Source organism: Tetrao urogallus (assembly GCF_951394365.1).
Source record: "Tetrao urogallus genome assembly, chromosome: 2".
Taxonomy (NCBI): domain Eukaryota; kingdom Metazoa; phylum Chordata; class Aves; order Galliformes; family Phasianidae; genus Tetrao; species Tetrao urogallus.
In genome coordinates, this window is record NC_136814.1 from 4338261 (window position 1) to 4355619 (window position 17359).

General features: G+C 53.6%; 1 protein-coding gene across 1 annotated transcript; it reads left to right on the top strand.

The window, feature by feature from the left end:
- Positions 1–2704: 2704 nt before the first annotated feature.
- Positions 2705–16481, top strand: LOC306958387 (glycogen phosphorylase, brain form; the record flags this gene model as incomplete). The annotated part of the gene is made up of 20 exons (XM_079549895.1): positions 2705–2947; positions 3811–3912; positions 5586–5664; positions 6262–6365; positions 7264–7395; positions 9169–9280; positions 10252–10334; positions 11150–11293; positions 11628–11720; positions 11844–11990; positions 12077–12240; positions 12570–12684; positions 13298–13399; positions 13513–13660; positions 14470–14528; positions 14870–15011; positions 15230–15437; positions 15712–15846; positions 15994–16060; positions 16329–16481. 20 exons carry the CDS (start codon positions 2705–2707, stop codon positions 16479–16481), a joined length of 2532 nt encoding a protein of 843 aa, XP_079406021.1.
- Between the last annotated feature and the right edge of the window lie 878 nt (positions 16482–17359).

Genomic DNA, 17359 nt, shown 5'->3' on the forward strand with positions numbered 1-17359 from the left:
TGCTGGATTTGGGTGGTGAATCAACACAGACTGAGATAATCAAGTGCACCCTCAGTGAAATTGCTGATGACACTAAGCTGAGTGGTGCAGTGGATGCGTTGTAAGGAAGGGATGCCATCCAGAGGAACCTGGGCAGGCTTGAAAAGTGGGCCTGATCTTTGTTCCTCATTAATGCCTGGTGGTGGTGGTGCATTGGGGGAGAGGCTGGGCAGTGCTTCAGACAATTACCTTTTCATTCCTTCAGGCTGCAGACAGGCCCTCGCTCGGGTTGGTCGAGGTAAACAGACTGTAAAAGTAGGAACTTCCTGTGCAGCCAGTGAGAAACCTGATGTGCAGAGCAACAGGCACAGTGCCTGGGAAAGTGAGGGGCTCCAGCTCTGCCCCTTGCTTTGAAGCTGCCTCTGTGCCCCGTGTTTCAGGCAGAGGGGAGCAGCTCCTCCTCACCTGCGTTTCTGTGGGATGTGGGTCAGTGCTATGTGCTGGAGGTTGTGCTGCCTTTGAGGAGGGGTAGGAGAAAGGTTGGAGGAGTGCCTGCAGCGTTCCCAGTCTTTAAAGAGGCAGATTATTGTTGACAGCTCTTCACTGTGTTTTTACAAGGAGAGATTATCCTTCTGGGCAGGGCTAACGTGACACTGGGCTGTCACACTGTTCTGCTTATGGGCATTAGCTACTGACTCGAGCTGTTTTGCTGGGACCACGCAGAGGAGACGAGCACATCCCAGACAAGTTGTCAGCAGAGTACCAGAGGGAGCATGTTTGATGTTCACAGAGGCTTTTCTTCCCTCTGCAATGACCTGAGACTAGGGCTGAGGCTAGCCATTCTAGGAGCTAAGGGAAAACCCTGTAAGTTACAGGCACACCTTGAGTCTTGGCTCTGAGCATAGAGCATGTTGCTCTATCGTGGGAGAAAGGGGTTGTCTGTCCCCTTCCTGCTGGGCTGAAGGTGCCTGAGTGGTATGCAGATTCCTGTCACCGTGGCTGAGTGTCTCTGAGACAAATGCAGGAGGTGACACTGCTAGATCCCAGCAGCCATGGATCCTCTCCAACCTTGGGAGGCACGGGGCACTCGAGCTGTGACTGGAGCTTAGAGATCCATTGCTGAGCATGTGGGACAGAAAGGAGTAGGGCTTGAGATGAGGGTGCCAAAATTAACTCCTGTTTTTCCCTAAAATGGCTTTATTTACTTCTGCAGGAGGAGAAGGTGAAGAACTCATCAGTCCTTGTTTACTGTCTGGTTTCAAATCTGGATGGCAGCGTGCTGAGCTAGTGTACAAAATCAAAGGGCAGAAGGCAGGGATAGGGCTTTATCACTCTCTTCCTATCTAGGCCAGCTGGTAGCAAATTAGATTATACACCTTCAGCCTCCTGGAGAGTCTAAATTATCTGTCTGTGTGCTCTTCTGTCTGGCTTTCTGATGCACTGTTATGGAGGTTCTGCAGCTTCTGCTCATGCTGTGGTGTGTCTGCCCAGTAACACAGACAGAGCTGAGCACCCTCTGAGCCTCTTTCAGTGCACTTCTGCCTCAGATGGTGTTGTTCATCCTGGGCTGTCACACAGTTAATCTCAACCTGAGGATGGTCTGAATTAACACTGAAAGAAGAGGGAAGTGTGTTATTTCGGTTCTCTGTGAAGAGCCTATAAGAATTCATGAAGTGCTGTTGTGCAGAAGGAAGCTGTCTCCTTGCAGCTCCTACACAGATTGCATTTGTTTAATCTGTCTATGCTACACGACGTGTCTCTGCTCATTGTTTTAGGTGAGCCTCTGTGTCAGTATTGTTCTAACAAAGCAGCAAAGTTGCTCCACAAGAGACTGCATAAAGGTGAAGAAATGAAGGACTTGGATTTTCATGCTTTTCCCTGCTACGATGCTTGTTCAGCAGAGCTTGGTCTCATAAGTATGCTTGTTTTCATTTCGTTTCACTTTAAATGACAGACAGTGGAAGAAATGGCAGCGATGACACGAATCGTGATGCTGTGCTAAGCTGCCATGGGTACTGTGCTACGCTGACCTCAGGCAGATGTTGATTGCTGCATTTCTTTATAGAAGGCACTGGGGATGTGAGATAGGACCTCCAACTGGTACGAGCAAACTTAGCCTCTTGTCAACCACTAAGGATGTGGTGCAGGACCACGTCTAAGACCTTGCACAAGTCCTTCTGAACTACATTTTGAGTGATCCCTGCTGAGAAAGACATTGCTTTGTAAAAACTTACAACTGGATACCAAGGTTGGTACCTCGGCAAGGTGGTGGAATTGCTGGATCAAATGAGAGAGGCCCATGAGTTTGGTACAGCGCTGCATTGGCAGCTCTAGGGGTGGGTCAGAGTACGAAGTAAGAACCACAGACGTGATTCAGCCACAAAAAGAAACGCTGAGCACAGCTTGTTGAACTTCACAGGTGTCTGTGCCTCGGCGGGTCTAAATGCCATTGCGTGGGGTGCCGGCTCCCGCACGCAGCTCTCGCTTTGCTCAATGAACGTCGTCGCGCTGAGCTGCGGCCGCCTGGCCTCAACTCATCCCTCCGGCCCCATCCCTCCGGCCCCATCCCTCCGGCCCCATCCCTCCGGCCCCATCCCTCCGGCCCCATCCCCGCCTCTCCTCTTCGGGGCAGCGCCGTCCTGACCCCGCCCGGCAGAGGCGGAGCAGAGGCGCGGCGGAGGCGGCTGCGGCGGAGCGGCGGTGCGGGCGGCGGAGCGGTGCGGGGATGGCGGCGCCGCTGAGCGATGGGGAGAGGCGGAAACAGATCAGCGTGCGGGGCATCGCGGGGCTGGGCGACGTGGCGGAGGTGCGCAAGAGCTTCAACCGCCACCTCCACTTCACGCTGGTGAAGGACCGCAACGTCGCCACTCCCCGCGATTACTTCTTCGCGTTGGCGCACACGGTGCGGGACCACCTGGTGGGCCGCTGGATCCGCACCCAGCAGCACTACTACGAGCGGGACCCCAAGGTGAGCCGCGCCGAGCCGCGCCGGCCCCGTTTCTTCCGTAGGGTGAAAGCGCGGGGAGAGCGGCCGCGGAACGCGGAGCACGCGTCGGTTTGGCCGCCTCGAGTGGGTTTGAAGCTTGCGTGTGAAGCTCTCGGCGCCCGGAGCGTCCATCCGTCGCCGTCTTGCTCGGAATGCCGGACGTCGAGCCCCCTCCGAGCCTGCATCAGCAGGCTGACCCTCCCCTGCTGAGAGATATCTCTGCCCCTGCCTCAGCTGGGAAGGAGAACTGATGGCTCTCGGTGCCAAAAGCGGGCTGACCCGGTGAGCCGGTGGCCCGGCTTGCTTATCTTCTCTCTGCTCAGAAAGCGCGAGAGCAGAGCTGGAAAATCACTAGCAGGAAGGGGGCTGGCCTGCTGCCCGGCACAGGGAGCCACGGGTGGGGGTCCTCCGTCATAGCAACTCCTGGTCAGCTTCAGTGCAGCGTGAGAAAACCCAAAGCCCGGTGCAGGCATCACCTCAGCTGAGCCGTAAAGATACGACTCAGCATCCTAGATAATTCGTGCCTGAAGTTAATTAGGGAAACACTCTTAACAAGCAACAAGATTTTTCTATAGAAGGCTGTTGGCAGGGAGATGTGCAGCAGGGAGCTGGCTAGCATCCCGTGCAAAGCTCCTTCTGACAAACAAGCTGTGGTGCGTGTCGTCCTGCACTGAGAGCCGGGTGGGGAAGGCATCCCTTCTGGGGAAAGCCTTTGGGTCTGATGATCATTTTAAGGGATTTCAGTGGAACCCTTTGGGTGCAACAGGTGATGAGCAGGGGCTTCCTGGAGGCCAGATGGAACGTGCTGTGTGTGTCACTGTGTGTGTTGTTCTTTGCCTCCCCAGCGTATTTATTACCTGTCCCTGGAGTTCTACATGGGCCGCACCCTGCAGAACACAATGGTGAACCTGGGCTTGCAGAACGCCTGTGATGAAGCCATTTACCAGGTGAAGTCTTGGGGTACTGCAGTCCCCCATGCAGAACTGGTGAAACTTTTCTACATGGAACATCTTTCTTTCTCAGGGCTCCCTCCCAGAGGCACTTTATTTTGACTAAACAAAGAGAGGCTTGGCTCTCTGTTAGCGTTCTTCATCCTCCAAAGAAGGCCATGAGGGGACCTTATCACAGAAACGTTAGGGTTGGAAAAGACCACTAAGGTCATCACATCATCCGGTCTGACCTTGGGGTGTCTTGAGAGCTGGAATAAAACGTCCCTCAAACCACTTTTCCTGGGCTCCACATCCAGAAAGCAGCTCCTAAGTAGCAGGAAATGCCACGGTGCCAACAGCTTTGCACCATTAGGAGGGTGGTGGCTCATCGTGGGAGGTGCTGAGAGAGGCTGGGCCAGAAAGGAGAGCTGAAGCACAAAGCCACCAAACCACAGTTCGAATGTGCAGGTACACAAGGCAGAGCAGCAGGTGATTTGCTGATGGAAAAGCAAATCACCAGGGAGGAAGAAAGGGGGAGAAATTGCTTGATTTAAAATAGCATCGGATGAGTGTGAACTGGCAAAAGCACAGCCTGTGCTCAGTACCACTGAGTCGATCACAAAAGCCAGCCCATGTTTACTTAGGCTTGCAGCCATCTCTGCAGCAGGACAAGTAGCCTTTCTGACAGAACGTGAGTTTTTGGGCTTTATCTCCCAGCAGCTTTATTTCCCCTGTACCACAGACTGATTCATGTTACGCTTTCTAGTAGAAGCTGGGCTCTGTCACCCTCTCAAAATGAGATGCTCCAATTGCTGATGAAATGCCCTGGCCAGCATGTTCCCTGCCAAGGGATGGGAGGGGACTCCCAGGGAGAGACCCGGTAGTTTGGGTATGGTGCCTCGGAGCACAGGCTGGTTTTATTCAGGGAGAGTCCTCACATCCCTTGGTGAGTTATTTTGCACGTGTTGATTGTCCAGATGTGGCAGTGAAGGCTTCTCTTGCTTTAGCCTCCAAGTTGTGGAGGTCGTGATGGCCAGCTCAGGTGGGGGGTCTTGCCCTCTGAGAAGTGCTGTCACACCTATTAAGCTGGACACAGCCACTGGGGAGACTGCCAGCCCTTGTGTTGGAGAAGGGGAGCCCAAGAAGTGCAGGAGGTGATACAACCCCTTCCATCCATGGACTCTGGCCCAGAAGCTTGGCACCCGGGTGGTCAGGATGTGGGAATGCACAGAGCCTAACAGCAGCAGCTGCAACAACAGGCTGCAGAAATGGTTGTAACCTTTCTCAAGGTGGGCTGGGTGTAAGAAGAGGAGCGGTGCACGTAAGCAGGCAGTCCTTTGTGCATGGGCTGGCCACCTGCCATCCCATCTACAATTCAGAGTTCAGTAGGAGGGCCTTGCAGCTTGAAGGGCTGCCAGGAGGCAAGTGTTTTGTTTGATGTTTCTAAGGGAACTTAGTTCATGGGAAAGCGATGTTTGATGATGAGCTGAATTGTTTTCCAGTTAATTAGGGTGCCCGGGGACCAGAAGCTGAAGCTGGTGAGATGCTTTGGAAGTAAGGGAGGGAAGGGGTTGCAGAGAGAGAGCCCCATACGGGTTAGTTTGGGATTTGTGTTTGCCCTTCTCAGAGAGCAGCCTCAGAGCGTGGGGTCTGCATACTGACACGTTCTCCTGTGCCTCTTTCCCCAACAGCTGGGTTTGGACTTGGAGGAACTGGAGGAAATTGAAGAAGATGCTGGGCTGGGAAATGGAGGCCTGGGCCGTCTGGCAGGTAAAGTGGGGAGAGGGGAGCCCCATCAGGAGCACACAAGGACCAAGAGCAGCCTCAGCAGTGCCTTCCTTGTGAGGTGTCACAGCTTCAGCTCTGCTTCACCTCCTGCACCTGGGCCTGCCTGCTGCAGTGGGACAGCACACAGACCTTGGCCCATCTGTAGCCAGTATCCAAGAGGTGCCTTTGTGCCTGACATGCTGGGCTGTGGCTGAAAGGGGCCCTCTGAAGCCTTGCTCCTCACCTCCCTGTAAAACCTCACACTTCCCTGAGGTACCCCAGCAGCTCTCACATAGGCAAATTGCTGCTTTAATCTGCCTGTCACAAGGGACTGCTGGAGACGTGCTGCCTGACACAGAGGAAGCACCAGAGCTGGTATTTATCAGAGCTGCCCTGGGCTGATAGCTAGGAAGGTTTGGTTTGAAAGAGACAGTATTAATTGGACAGTTGGACATGCAGCTTAGCACCAGCTGAGGGGTTCTCCGGCAGGTTCAGAAACGCTCAACAGTGCTGCATTTGGGTGCACTTGGGCAGGCTGTCACACAATTGCAGGGAGCAAGGGGGAGGTTCCTGCAGTGTGATCATGCCCTGCTCTTCCAGCTTGCTTCCTGGACTCCATGGCCACGCTGGGGCTGGCAGCATACGGATACGGCATCCGCTACGAGTTTGGCATCTTCAATCAGAAGATCGTCGACGGCTGGCAGGTACATCGGCCACCTGAGGTCACCCCTCCCACTTCTGTTCCCTGCTGTGCTGGTCACCTGTGGACGTGACCTGGCAAACTGCATATGCTGCCTTGGGCTGTCTGTGGCCTGCTCATTTTAGCCCTGCAGTGCCAAACAGGCAGCTGTGTTCAACCGTACGTGCTGAGCCTATGGCACTGGCTATTGGACATGTCCAGTCACATTCATCCTCCACCAGACAAATGCCAGCACCTGTGGGGTCCCTCAAGACGCTGGGCAACGAGGGCTTAAATGGGACTGTCCCCTGTAGCATTAACAATCATATCCCTGTGTGAGTGAAAGTAGGCTGAAAAGGTGCCCTGAAGGAGTTATCCCAACTGCATTGTCTGGAAATCATTTCCATTAGGAGAGTGCACTTCTGTGCATGAAGAACCATATGTTCCTATTTTAATTTTTCTTGTTTTCCAATTTTAATAGCTCTCCAGGTCAGGCAGGGTGAGAAGTATGAGGGTTGTGTTTTCTTCCTTCTCCATAAAGAAGCTGTGATGCTAGGCCCTATAAATGACATGCACAAAGGAAAAAAAAAAAAAAAGGCCATCCATGCTCACAATTTGTGACCAGGAACAGCACCAACGGCCTCTAGGGTACCACATCCTGTACCATCAGACCACATGAAAAGCCCTCCAAGCACTGTTTGCTTAGATGGGTTTGACCAGTACAGCTCTGCAAAGGCAAGAGAGCCAAGAGATTGATAGCAGCAGAGGTGCCGTCATCTGCATTTCAGAAAGCCTAGCTGCCTTCCAGAGGCACGTCCATCTTGAAAGGCAGCTTATCACAGCTCTGCTTCTTAAACTGTCCACCTTGAGAGCCTTCACTTGGAGACGGGAGCCATCACCTGAACCACGTTTGCCTCTTGCAGGTGGAGGAGGCTGATGACTGGTTACGCTACGGCAATCCCTGGGAGAAAGCCCGCCCGGAGTACATGCTGCCTGTGCACTTCTACGGCCGCGTGGAGCACAGCCCTGAGGGTGTGAAGTGGGTGGACACTCAGGTAGGATGGGCCAGGATAGCATGGGGGTGGGAAGGAGCCTGTCCCGTGCTAACTGAGGTCAGGCTTTGCTTCTCTCCTGCTCCAGCAAAGCGTGCTCTGCTGCCTTTGCAGTTTCACTTTCACTGGTTCTGACTGCAGCAGGATTGAAGGGGAAAAGGGGTGGGGGGTTCAGTCTATTCAGTCACAGCTGTACGTTCAGGACCAGTTGGGACATGCTGATTTGATCCTTGACATTTAGCTTTTCAAGTGTGCATTACACATTAAGCAGTAGCACCAGGACATGAAAGGTTTGGGATGATTTCTCTGGTGTGTGTTTGCAACAGCCATCCTTTGCATAGTAATTTCTGCTTTCGCTGAGCCTTTCACTTAAGAGTCTGAGCATTCAGGAGTTTGGTTTCCAGCATTAAACACAAATCAGATCTTCCAGAGTAAATCCTTGCATCCAGTCTTGCGTGGGTTTGTGCTGGAGGAGGACTGTACCCCCGGCTGCTTGCTCAAGCCCAGTGGTTCTGCAGGTGGTTCTGGTGCTGCAGCGGGTGGAGATCAGTCTCTTGGGGCAGCCATGGAGCAATCCAGCCTGTGTTCAGCTCCTGTGGTCAGAGCGAGTGTCTGTCTTTCCCATGCTGGCCTGATGAGTAGAATGCTGTCTGGAGAGGCTGGAGACAAGCTTTCAAGTCTCCAGCCTGCCCAGAGGCCTTGTTCTGTGCTGCTGTGGAGAACAAATGCTTCTCCAGACACCCACATTCCCCTGCCTCAGGTTGAGGCGGGGCAGTGTCGCAATTACAGAGGTAATGCTGTGCTTCAGGAGCCACGTGTGCTGCTGCTTCATTAATGTGTTCCAGTCTTACAGCCGAGGAAGGGAAGCTTTGAAGAGGCACAGGTTTATTAAAAGGACTGAAGAAGTTTCAGCGTCTCCTCTCTGAGCGCTGCCCAGGGTGGAGGAAGAGCTTTGCCTCTGGGTGTTTTCCCCTTCCAACCCCAGCGCCAGGCAGGCGTCTCAGGGATCCCAAGCTGTGAGCTGGGGAATGCTCCTTCTGACAAGGAAGTGAGTTTTCAACCAGTGCCACTGAAGGAACAAACGGGAAAGGCTCAAAAAGCTAAAGCTGCAGTTTTCCAAATATAGCACCGTTCAGCTAATGGGATGCGTGCCCCAGTCCCGTGGCTCACACAGGGAAGGCTTTCTGCCTGCTTCCATGTTGGGAGCTGATAATATCAGCTTTGAGAGCCTGAGCTCTTGCTGCTTTTCTCCAGAGGGGGAGCGTTGCTGATGCCAGCACAAAGAAGCAGTTCAAGGTCGAAGTGTTGATCTGCCTGGATTTTTTCTGCGTTGTGAGCACAGAGGGCTCCTGGGCAGGATTCAGGCTGTGGAGTGTATCTGGCATATTCCAGGTGCCCTGGCACTACCCCAGCACAGGCAGAAGCACAGTGGCCAGCTGAGGATGCTTGCAGGGCTCTGGTGGATAGCTGATAGGTGCTCCAGCTGGTATGGGAAAGTCAGCAGGCTGCTTGCAACTCTCTTTTGTTTAATTGATGAGCATGTAACTCGTTTGCCAGTGAAGCTCCAAGCCTCTCCTGTTAATGCATTGCTAGTAGATTCTGGAAGTGCCCTTGATAATAAACAAGTCTGTGAAGTTCAGCAGCTGTGTTGTAGTGCAGGTGGGATCTGTAGCACAGCCAGTTGTCTGTGTGCTCTGGATTCTTTCAGGAGAGGTTTTCAACCATCTTCCCAAGCCATCATCCTGCTAACCAGAAGGGATCACTGTCCTTTTGCAGGTTGTCCTTGCTATGCCATATGACACGCCAGTGCCAGGATACAAGAACAACACTGTGAACACTATGAGGCTGTGGTCTGCAAAAGCACCCAATGACTTCAACCTCCAAGAGTGTAAGTGCTGTCTGCTTTGTCCATCTCTCCTGGCTGCCTCCAAAACTCTGAGCACACATCCATGGATCATGCAACCTCCAACCCACTTCCAGAGCCCTTGTGCACCTGTCCATCCTTCTTCCATCCCCATCATGATTGCCCCACTCTCAAAACCTGCTCTGTGTATTCCTCTGGTGATAAACCAAGTGCCAGTGTGTTCCCCACATCACCAAATGAGCTGCAAACCCACAGCTGCCATGGAGGTTTGTTTCCATGCAGCAGAACCCTTCAGTGCTGAAGGAAAATGGCAACACAGCCCACTTCATTCTCCCTCGTAATTACAAGTTTCCTTTGGGTCCATGTGTGACCTCTACTGCATTTTTTCAGGCTCTAATTGTAGTGCTGAAAAGCAGATGCTGGGCTGTACAGAAATGGCATGTTTTAGATAAGACCCATTTGATTCATTCTTCCCTAAGAGCACTGAGATGTGTCCACGCAGCCCTGACAGGAGAACCTGTGTGGGACAGAGGACCAGGGGTGATGACTCTCGAGTCCTCATCATGTTTCCACAATTCCTGATTGGCAGTCACAAGTGGGGTTTCAGATGGGCCTTTTCTACTCTTTAGGAGTTGACTGACTGTGGTCTTTATGCTTCTTTGCCCTGCACCATTCCTCTGTGGTCCTTAAGCAAGGTGGCTGCTACATTACCTTTCTTTCTTTGCCTTCTCTGACTGCTGTCTGTCTTCAGTTTCTTCTGTTCTTCCCAGTCCACGCATCTCAAGAAAACATGTGGAGATGCACCCTTGTCTATTTTTTCTCTCCTCTGCTCTCTAAGGGAGCTTTCACACATACATCCATTCCCATACATATTTCATTAATATCAGCCTTAATGTTCCTGTTATAAACCTCTCTATGAGAGAAGAGGGAAAGTACACTGCTGGGGACCTGCCTGTACCTACAGCTGCTGCAGTGCTGTATTTCTGTCACTGCAGTCAATGTGGGTGACTACATCGAGGCGGTGCTGGACAGAAACCTGGCAGAAAACATATCCAGAGTCCTGTACCCAAATGACAACGTGAGTAACTCTCCTGCTTCTCTTTTCTGCTGCTTGGGATTGTCCTTCCTGTAGTTTTATCACTTGAAACAAAGGTTCTGGTTTGAGAATTTTTAATGCAAATGGTTGGCTCTGTAATTCTCAATGAACAGACAGCTCTGCTGGCTCCAGAGAGTCTCTGCTGTCTGACAACATCTCGGAGCCTGGCCTTTATTGCGTAGCTGCTTCTTTCCTGCAGTCTCAAGGCAGTTGCCAAATTACGTGGTTTGCAAAAGTAAGTTGTCATTTCAGAGGAATCCATGAGAGGGCACTCGCTTCCAGCCCAGCTTAAGGGCTTTCTCACAAGGAATAGTCCCAGGCTACGTGGTCATTGTGCACCAGATCCAAATTGAGAGCCTTCAATATCCAGTCATGGAGTAGTAGCATCTGTGCTGGAAGAGCTCACCTGCACTTTACTCCCACACGCTCATTTTTGTTGCCGTTTTGAAATAGACCAGCATGATGTGTGGCATGCATGGATGGCAGGCAGCTGGTGCTTCCACAGATGACTCTGGCTCCTGGCTATTGCTGGGAGTCCAAAATCCTTGGTCCAAAAACCTTGTAAAGGGTCTTGCAGCAAGGAAAGGAGCTGTGCTTGGTCTGTCGGGTAGCCCCGACGTGGCAGGTTCTGATGCCCTCTGGAGGCAGCTGAGAGGCAGCATGGGTAACATGCATTCAGCCCGACAAGATGCAGAACATGTAAGGGAAGCTCATCAGATGGGAGCATCTCCAAGGGTTGGGCTGCCACCTAGGGATGGCAGCTGCAGTGCTGATGTCTGTGCATCCCCCTGCATCAGTTCTTTGAAGGCAAGGAGCTGCGGCTGAAACAGGAGTACTTTGTGGTGGCTGCAACGCTGCAAGACATCATCCGACGCTTTAAGTCCTCCAAATTTGGCTGTCAAGACCCTGTGAGAACAAGCTTTGAAACCTTCCCGGACAAGGTGAGCGTGGGGCAGAGAGGGCCCAGCCAGACCTTCGTGTTGTGAGGGAGGGCTCAGGACCAGGTGGGAGCAGGTGTATGGTTTGGGCTGGAACACGGAAATGATCTCTGGGCCCATCTTCCCAGGGTTGAGGGGAAAAAGGGTACAATTTGGAGCCAAGCTTGCCAAGATTGAGTCGCTCCAATTTTGGGAGCTCTGTTTCTGGGGTGTGAGTGGGGTGGATCTGTGAGCCCTAAGAGGACACTCACCCCCAGCTTGAGCCCATAGTGCTGTGCTGGGGCGCAATCAGAGCCCTGGCGCTGCCAGATCTGAGCCCAGTAGGTCTGTGTTGCAGGTGGCTATACAGCTAAATGACACCCACCCTGCCCTGTCCATCCCAGAGCTCATGCGGATCCTGGTGGATGTGGAGAAGGTGGACTGGGACAAGGTAAGCAGAGCTGCAAGGCACGTAACATCCTCATCAGGACTGAGAGCTGCTGTCCTGTCCTTACATGGGGCTTTCTTCCCCTCTTGCCCTGGCACATGCACGTTAACTGCTGTCTATACACAGGCCTGGGAGATCACCAAACAGACCTGTGCATACACCAACCACACCGTGCTGCCTGAGGCCCTGGAGCGCTGGCCGGTCTCTATGTTTGAAAAGCTGCTGCCCCGTCACCTGGAGATCATCTATGCACTCAACCAAATGCATCTGGATGTAAGAGACTGGGCTGGCTGTGGGCTGTGGAACGTTCCAGCCTCTGCAGCTGGGTCGCTGATGCCCCTGTCTCTGCCTGCCTGCAGCGTGTGGCAGCTCTCTACCCAGGGGACATTGACCGTCTCCGAAGGATGTCGGTGATCGAGGAAGGAGACTGCAAGCGTATCAACATGGCACACCTCTGTGTGATCGGCTCTCACGCTGTTAATGGTGTGGCCCGCATCCACTCTGACATCGTGAAGAATACAGTGTGAGTTGGGGGGCACCCACAGACCTCCCCTTTCCACTCGCTGAGCTCTGCCTGCAAGTGTGGGGTTCTGGCTGGGGCAAATTGGTGTTAAGGCCTGCTTCGGTTGTGTGATGGACAGGGCATCTTGTTAGAGTGCGTATGAGGTATAACTCATCTCCCTTCAGAGCTGATAAAGCCCTTTACAGCTGAGGAAGGGGCAGCACAGAGAGTTCATGGTAGTATAGAGATCAGCAGACGCTGCCCTGAGCCAGCAGCACATGCAGGGGAGCAGCTGAAGCTCTTAGGGGTGGGCAGTGGTTCAGTGCGGCCCCTGCTCCCTGCTGTTCCAGGTTCAAGGATTTCTATGAGCTGGAGCCGGAGAAGTTTCAGAACAAGACAAACGGGATCACGCCACGGCGCTGGCTCCTGCTGTGCAACCCGGGGCTGGCCGACGTTATCGCTGAGGTGAGGCACGAACATCTGGTGGGACCCCGGCTGTTCACTTCTGTGCACCTCCTTGTGTAGGCTGTGCTTTACAGAGCTGCAGAAACTTGGAGTTGGCTTCCTTCCTTCACAGTCGCCGCAGCTAAGCTGTCAGGCAGCATCACTGGGGATGTGGGGTGTCCACGGGGAAGTGGGGTGTCCACGGCAGCGTTTAAGCTTCATAGACTCAAAGGAGTTTTCTCAGAGCTCCAGCTTCACTGTTGTCCCCCTCCCCCTGCACACTGAAACAAGTAATAGCTGAAAAGACTTCCTCCGATTGAATGCATTTTTGTGTCCTGCCCATCACTTTCTCCAGCTGCCAGGAGGCCGTGGTACATGTGCACATACCCTTCTTCTGAAGCTCTTTGAGAAGGACTGGGTTGGGTTTTTTGCAAGTGCTTTTTTCCCCCGTGCCCTTGAGCTCCCTGGTGATGCAGGGAAGTCAACTTGGTGTACAAAACTAGTTGTTCCCTTTTTCCTGTCCAGAGCATCTCCTCTTCCCAAGAGGACTGTGGCATCCCTGTTGGGGAAGCATGGTTGTGGACAAGGTGAGTTGTCTTACAGGTGGGACATCCCTCTCTTGCTTTGTTCTTAGAAAATCGGGGAAGACTTTGTCACAGATCTGAGCCAGCTGAAGAAGCTCCTGGATTTCATTGACAACGAGACATTCATCAGGGATGTGGCAAAAGTCAAGCAGGTAATGGGGTGAGAGGGGAAGAAGGGTAAAGGCAGCATGCTCCTACTAATAGCCAGTGCTTGCTTCTGGTACCTGGGGGCCCGTGCCTGCTCCTCATTCCATTTTCTTGCCAGGAGAACAAGTTGAAGTTCTCAGCCTACTTGGAGGAGCACTACAAGGTCAAAATCAACCCTTCGTCCATGTTCGATATTCAGGTCAAGCGAATCCATGAGTACAAGCGGCAGCTGCTGAACTGCCTGCATGCAATCACTCTCTACAACCGTAAGTCCTGCCTGGGCTGCTAGTCAAGGCAGGTCCCACACCAGCCCCTCACTGCCAGCGTTCCTGTGTACCTGTATGTCACCTAAACAGGAAGGGGAATGGCTGTTTATGAGGATGGATGGTGATAGCACAAGGGGGAATGGTCTTAAACTGAGACAGAGGAGGTTTAGGTTGGATATTAGGAGGAAGTTTTTCACACAGAGGGTGGTGAGGCTCTTGTGCACACAGGTTGCCCAAGGAGGCTGTGGATGCCCCATCCCTGCAGGCATTCAAGGCCAGGCTGGATGTGGCTCTGGGCAGCCTGGGCTGCTGGTTGGTGACCTGCACACAGCAGGGGGTTGGAACCAGATGAGCACTGTGGTCCTTTTCAACCCAGGCCATTCTGTGATTCTATGACTTCTGAGCCTGGCCATGCCCTTCTGTCACGAGGGGCTTCTCCAGCAGGAGGACAGTGCAGAGCTCTGAGGAAAAGCTCACAGCTCACTTCTCCAGCATAGTAGGGTCCCAGTGCTTGGGTAACCCCTACACCTGTAGTGCAAGTGTTAGGACTGACCTGGTGCAAGTTAAAACCCCGCTCCCAGGCATATGCTTCATCCCTCTGCCCATTCACGAGGGGAAACAAATCACCACAGCTCTGCATTGTGCTCTCAGATAGTTTTCCCAGCACTGTTTTGGCAGATCTCTGGTTGGAACTTCAGGGTGGGTTTGCTGGGCCCACGTGCTATGGGTTGGGATCCCACCCTCGATGCAAGCAACAAGCTCTGCCCCGTTTATCTTCACATCCATTGTGTTATGCCCTGCTCTTTCAGGCATCAGGAGTGACCCTTCCAAATCCTTTGTGCCTAGGACCATCATGATTGGAGGAAAGGTAAAAAATATTCTCCAGTCTCGGTGCACATGTGGCTCAGCAGGGATGTGGGGAAGGTGCCATCCCCTTCTGGGGCTTTTGCTGCACCCACTGTGGCTTAATCAGCTGCTGGTTAATCAGGGCTGTGCTGCTGGGCTCATCCAAAAACAGTCACAAAATAACTGAGCTGAATGGGGGGTCCTGTCACCCTTTCCCTGCGGCTCAGGACTTCTCCCAATAGGCTGTGTTTGCTGATCCATGTGGACAGCAGAGGTGAGGCCACAGTGATGACCTGCACTAGCAGCTCTCATGCTGTGCCTTCCTTTAAAAGACTTTGCCCTTTCTGGGCTGCTCTTCTTCAGGCAGCTCCTGGCTACCACATGGCCAAGATGATCATTAAGCTCATCACATCCATCGGTGAGGTCGTCAACAACGATCCCTATGTGGGGGATAAGCTCAAGGTCATCTTCCTGGAGAACTACCGGGTATCCCTGGCTGAGAAGGGTAAGTCCTGGTCCCATGGAAGCGAGTGCTGGGAGCCGGGCACGTCCAGCAGTCACATGGGGTTGTGGCAGGGCTGGGCCTTTGTGTCTGGTTCTGGGCTGTGGGCTGAGCTTGGGAGGTCAGCAGGCTTGCTAGCAAACGCAGTCCTGCTGTCCTGGGCCCGGGCCGTGGGAGCTGCAGCGTGCCAAGGCCTAACTGCTACCTCTTGTGCCCGGCAGTGATCCCGGCAGCAGACCTCTCCCAGCAGATCTCCACAGCCGGCACAGAGGCCTCGGGCACCGGCAACATGAAGTTCATGCTGAACGGGGCCCTCACCATCGGCACCATGGATGGGGCCAACGTGGAGATGGCTGAGGAGGCAGGCGAAGAAAACCTCTTCATCTTTGGCATGCGAGTGGAGGAAGTGGAAGCCTTGGATCGCCGAGGGTTAGTGCCAGGGAGGGTGAAACATGTGCCAGGGCCTGTCCCAGTGCTATGCTTTGGCCAGGAGCCCTCCGCCCTGGGCTGGGCGGCGACTGTTCTGACAAGGGTGCAGTCCAGGGCGGCTCGGCCAAAGTGCAGTGGCTGTGAATAGGACACAAGCCCGGGCACAGAGTGCTTCTGGCAGCACAACTGGTCTCGGAAGCACTGTCCTTACCTGCCCTAGGCGCAGGGCGAGGCACTGGTCAATACAGCCTGTCTCTGCCTCCTCCACATGCAGGTACAACGCACGGGAGTACTACGACCGCATCCCGGAGCTGCGGCAGGCTATCGATCAGATCAGCAGTGGGTTTTTCTCCCCAAGAGATCCCGGTTGCTTCAAAGATGTTGTCAACATGCTCATGCACCACGACAGGTGAGTCCTGGCAAGCATCCCATCCCCCTTGGTGCCTGCTCTTAGCCTGCCCAGCTCTCCTTCCTAGGGGCGATGTCTGTGTTGCCCAGACCCGGAACCCTTCAGCAGGCAAGCTCTAGCCTTGCTCTCTTGTGCTTTGGGTTTCAGGTTTAAGGTGTTTGCCGACTACGAAGCGTACATTAAATGCCAAGGCCAAGTGGATCAGCTGTTCATGGTAAGAGCTGTCCCCAGCCAAGGTGAAGCTGGGGGTCACAGCCATGGCAGGGCAGGGAGGAGTTGAGGGAGCTGGACGGAGCGTGCCCCTTCTTACCCCAGCCAGCATTGCTGTGGCGTGGGGCAGGGTGAGGCGGGTTTTGACATGTCAGCAGCTCCTATCACTGCAATTTAACCAGCGAAGGGTGCTTGGCCGGCACCCTGTGAGGCTGAGCTGCCCCGGAGCTGCACGGGAAACTGACTGCTGCCGTTGCCTCTCCTCTTCCCAGGACCCCCGGGAGTGGACTAGGAAAGTGATCAGGAACATTGCATGCTCGGGCAAGTTCTCCAGCGACAGAACCATCACAGAGTACGCCCGGGAGATCTGGGGTGTGGAGCCATCTGCCACAAAAATCCCCCCCCCCAACATGCCCCGGGATTGACGCAAGCACAGAGGGAAAGAGAGGGGGATGTGTTCCCAGCCTGGGAGGCCTGAGCTGCATTTCACCGCCAGCCAGACGGGCTTGGCTCTGCAGAACCAAGGCCTTTCCCTCAGCAGGGTAGTAGGATGCCCTGAGGAGGAACCCTGACTGAGCAACAGGAGCTGGGACCCTGTGTTTGCACCCATGTATCCAGCCTGCACGTGCTGCATATTGCTTCTAGTGAGACAACCACAGATAAGTCTTCCATAACTGTGTTCCACGCTTAACAAGGGATTTCCAATTCAATCCTTCCAGTCCCTCTGCATGGAGCCTTGCTTGGCCTCCTCGCAGCGTGGGGTATCTTGTATTCTCCTCCAGAGGCTGTGCCAGCCCAAAAGCAACCAGAGAGGGAGGCTGCTGCCTGCCCTTCCAGTCACCTCTTGCCCCCATAATGCCTTGAGAAAGTGGGGTTGAATGTTCAGCAGCTGCCTCCAGGGTGGCTGCTGATTCTGTACAGCCTGGTCCAAAAGGAGACGGATCAGCGCTTGGGATCACAGAGCTTGCTGTAGCCTCCTCCTGCACCTATTAACTGAAAGCCCCGTAGCCAAACCACTTCAGGGATTATTTTTTTTAAATGTGTTTTTATTTTTTAGCATCCATGTGTGCATGGAACAGGTTCTACTTGTCACTGCCAGCTGGGCAGTTGACCCTGCAGCGCCCTTAGGCTCCCAGCGGGGCTCTGGGCTCTCCTGGTACTTCTGCCCAAGTGGTGCAAACATTATTACAGCTCTTGTGTCCCTCCACTGCTGGGTGATGCTGGTCGGTGGTGCTGGGGTCAGTTTAACACCTGTAGTGCAATGTAGTGCACCCATACTCCTGTGTGACACCAACTCATTAAA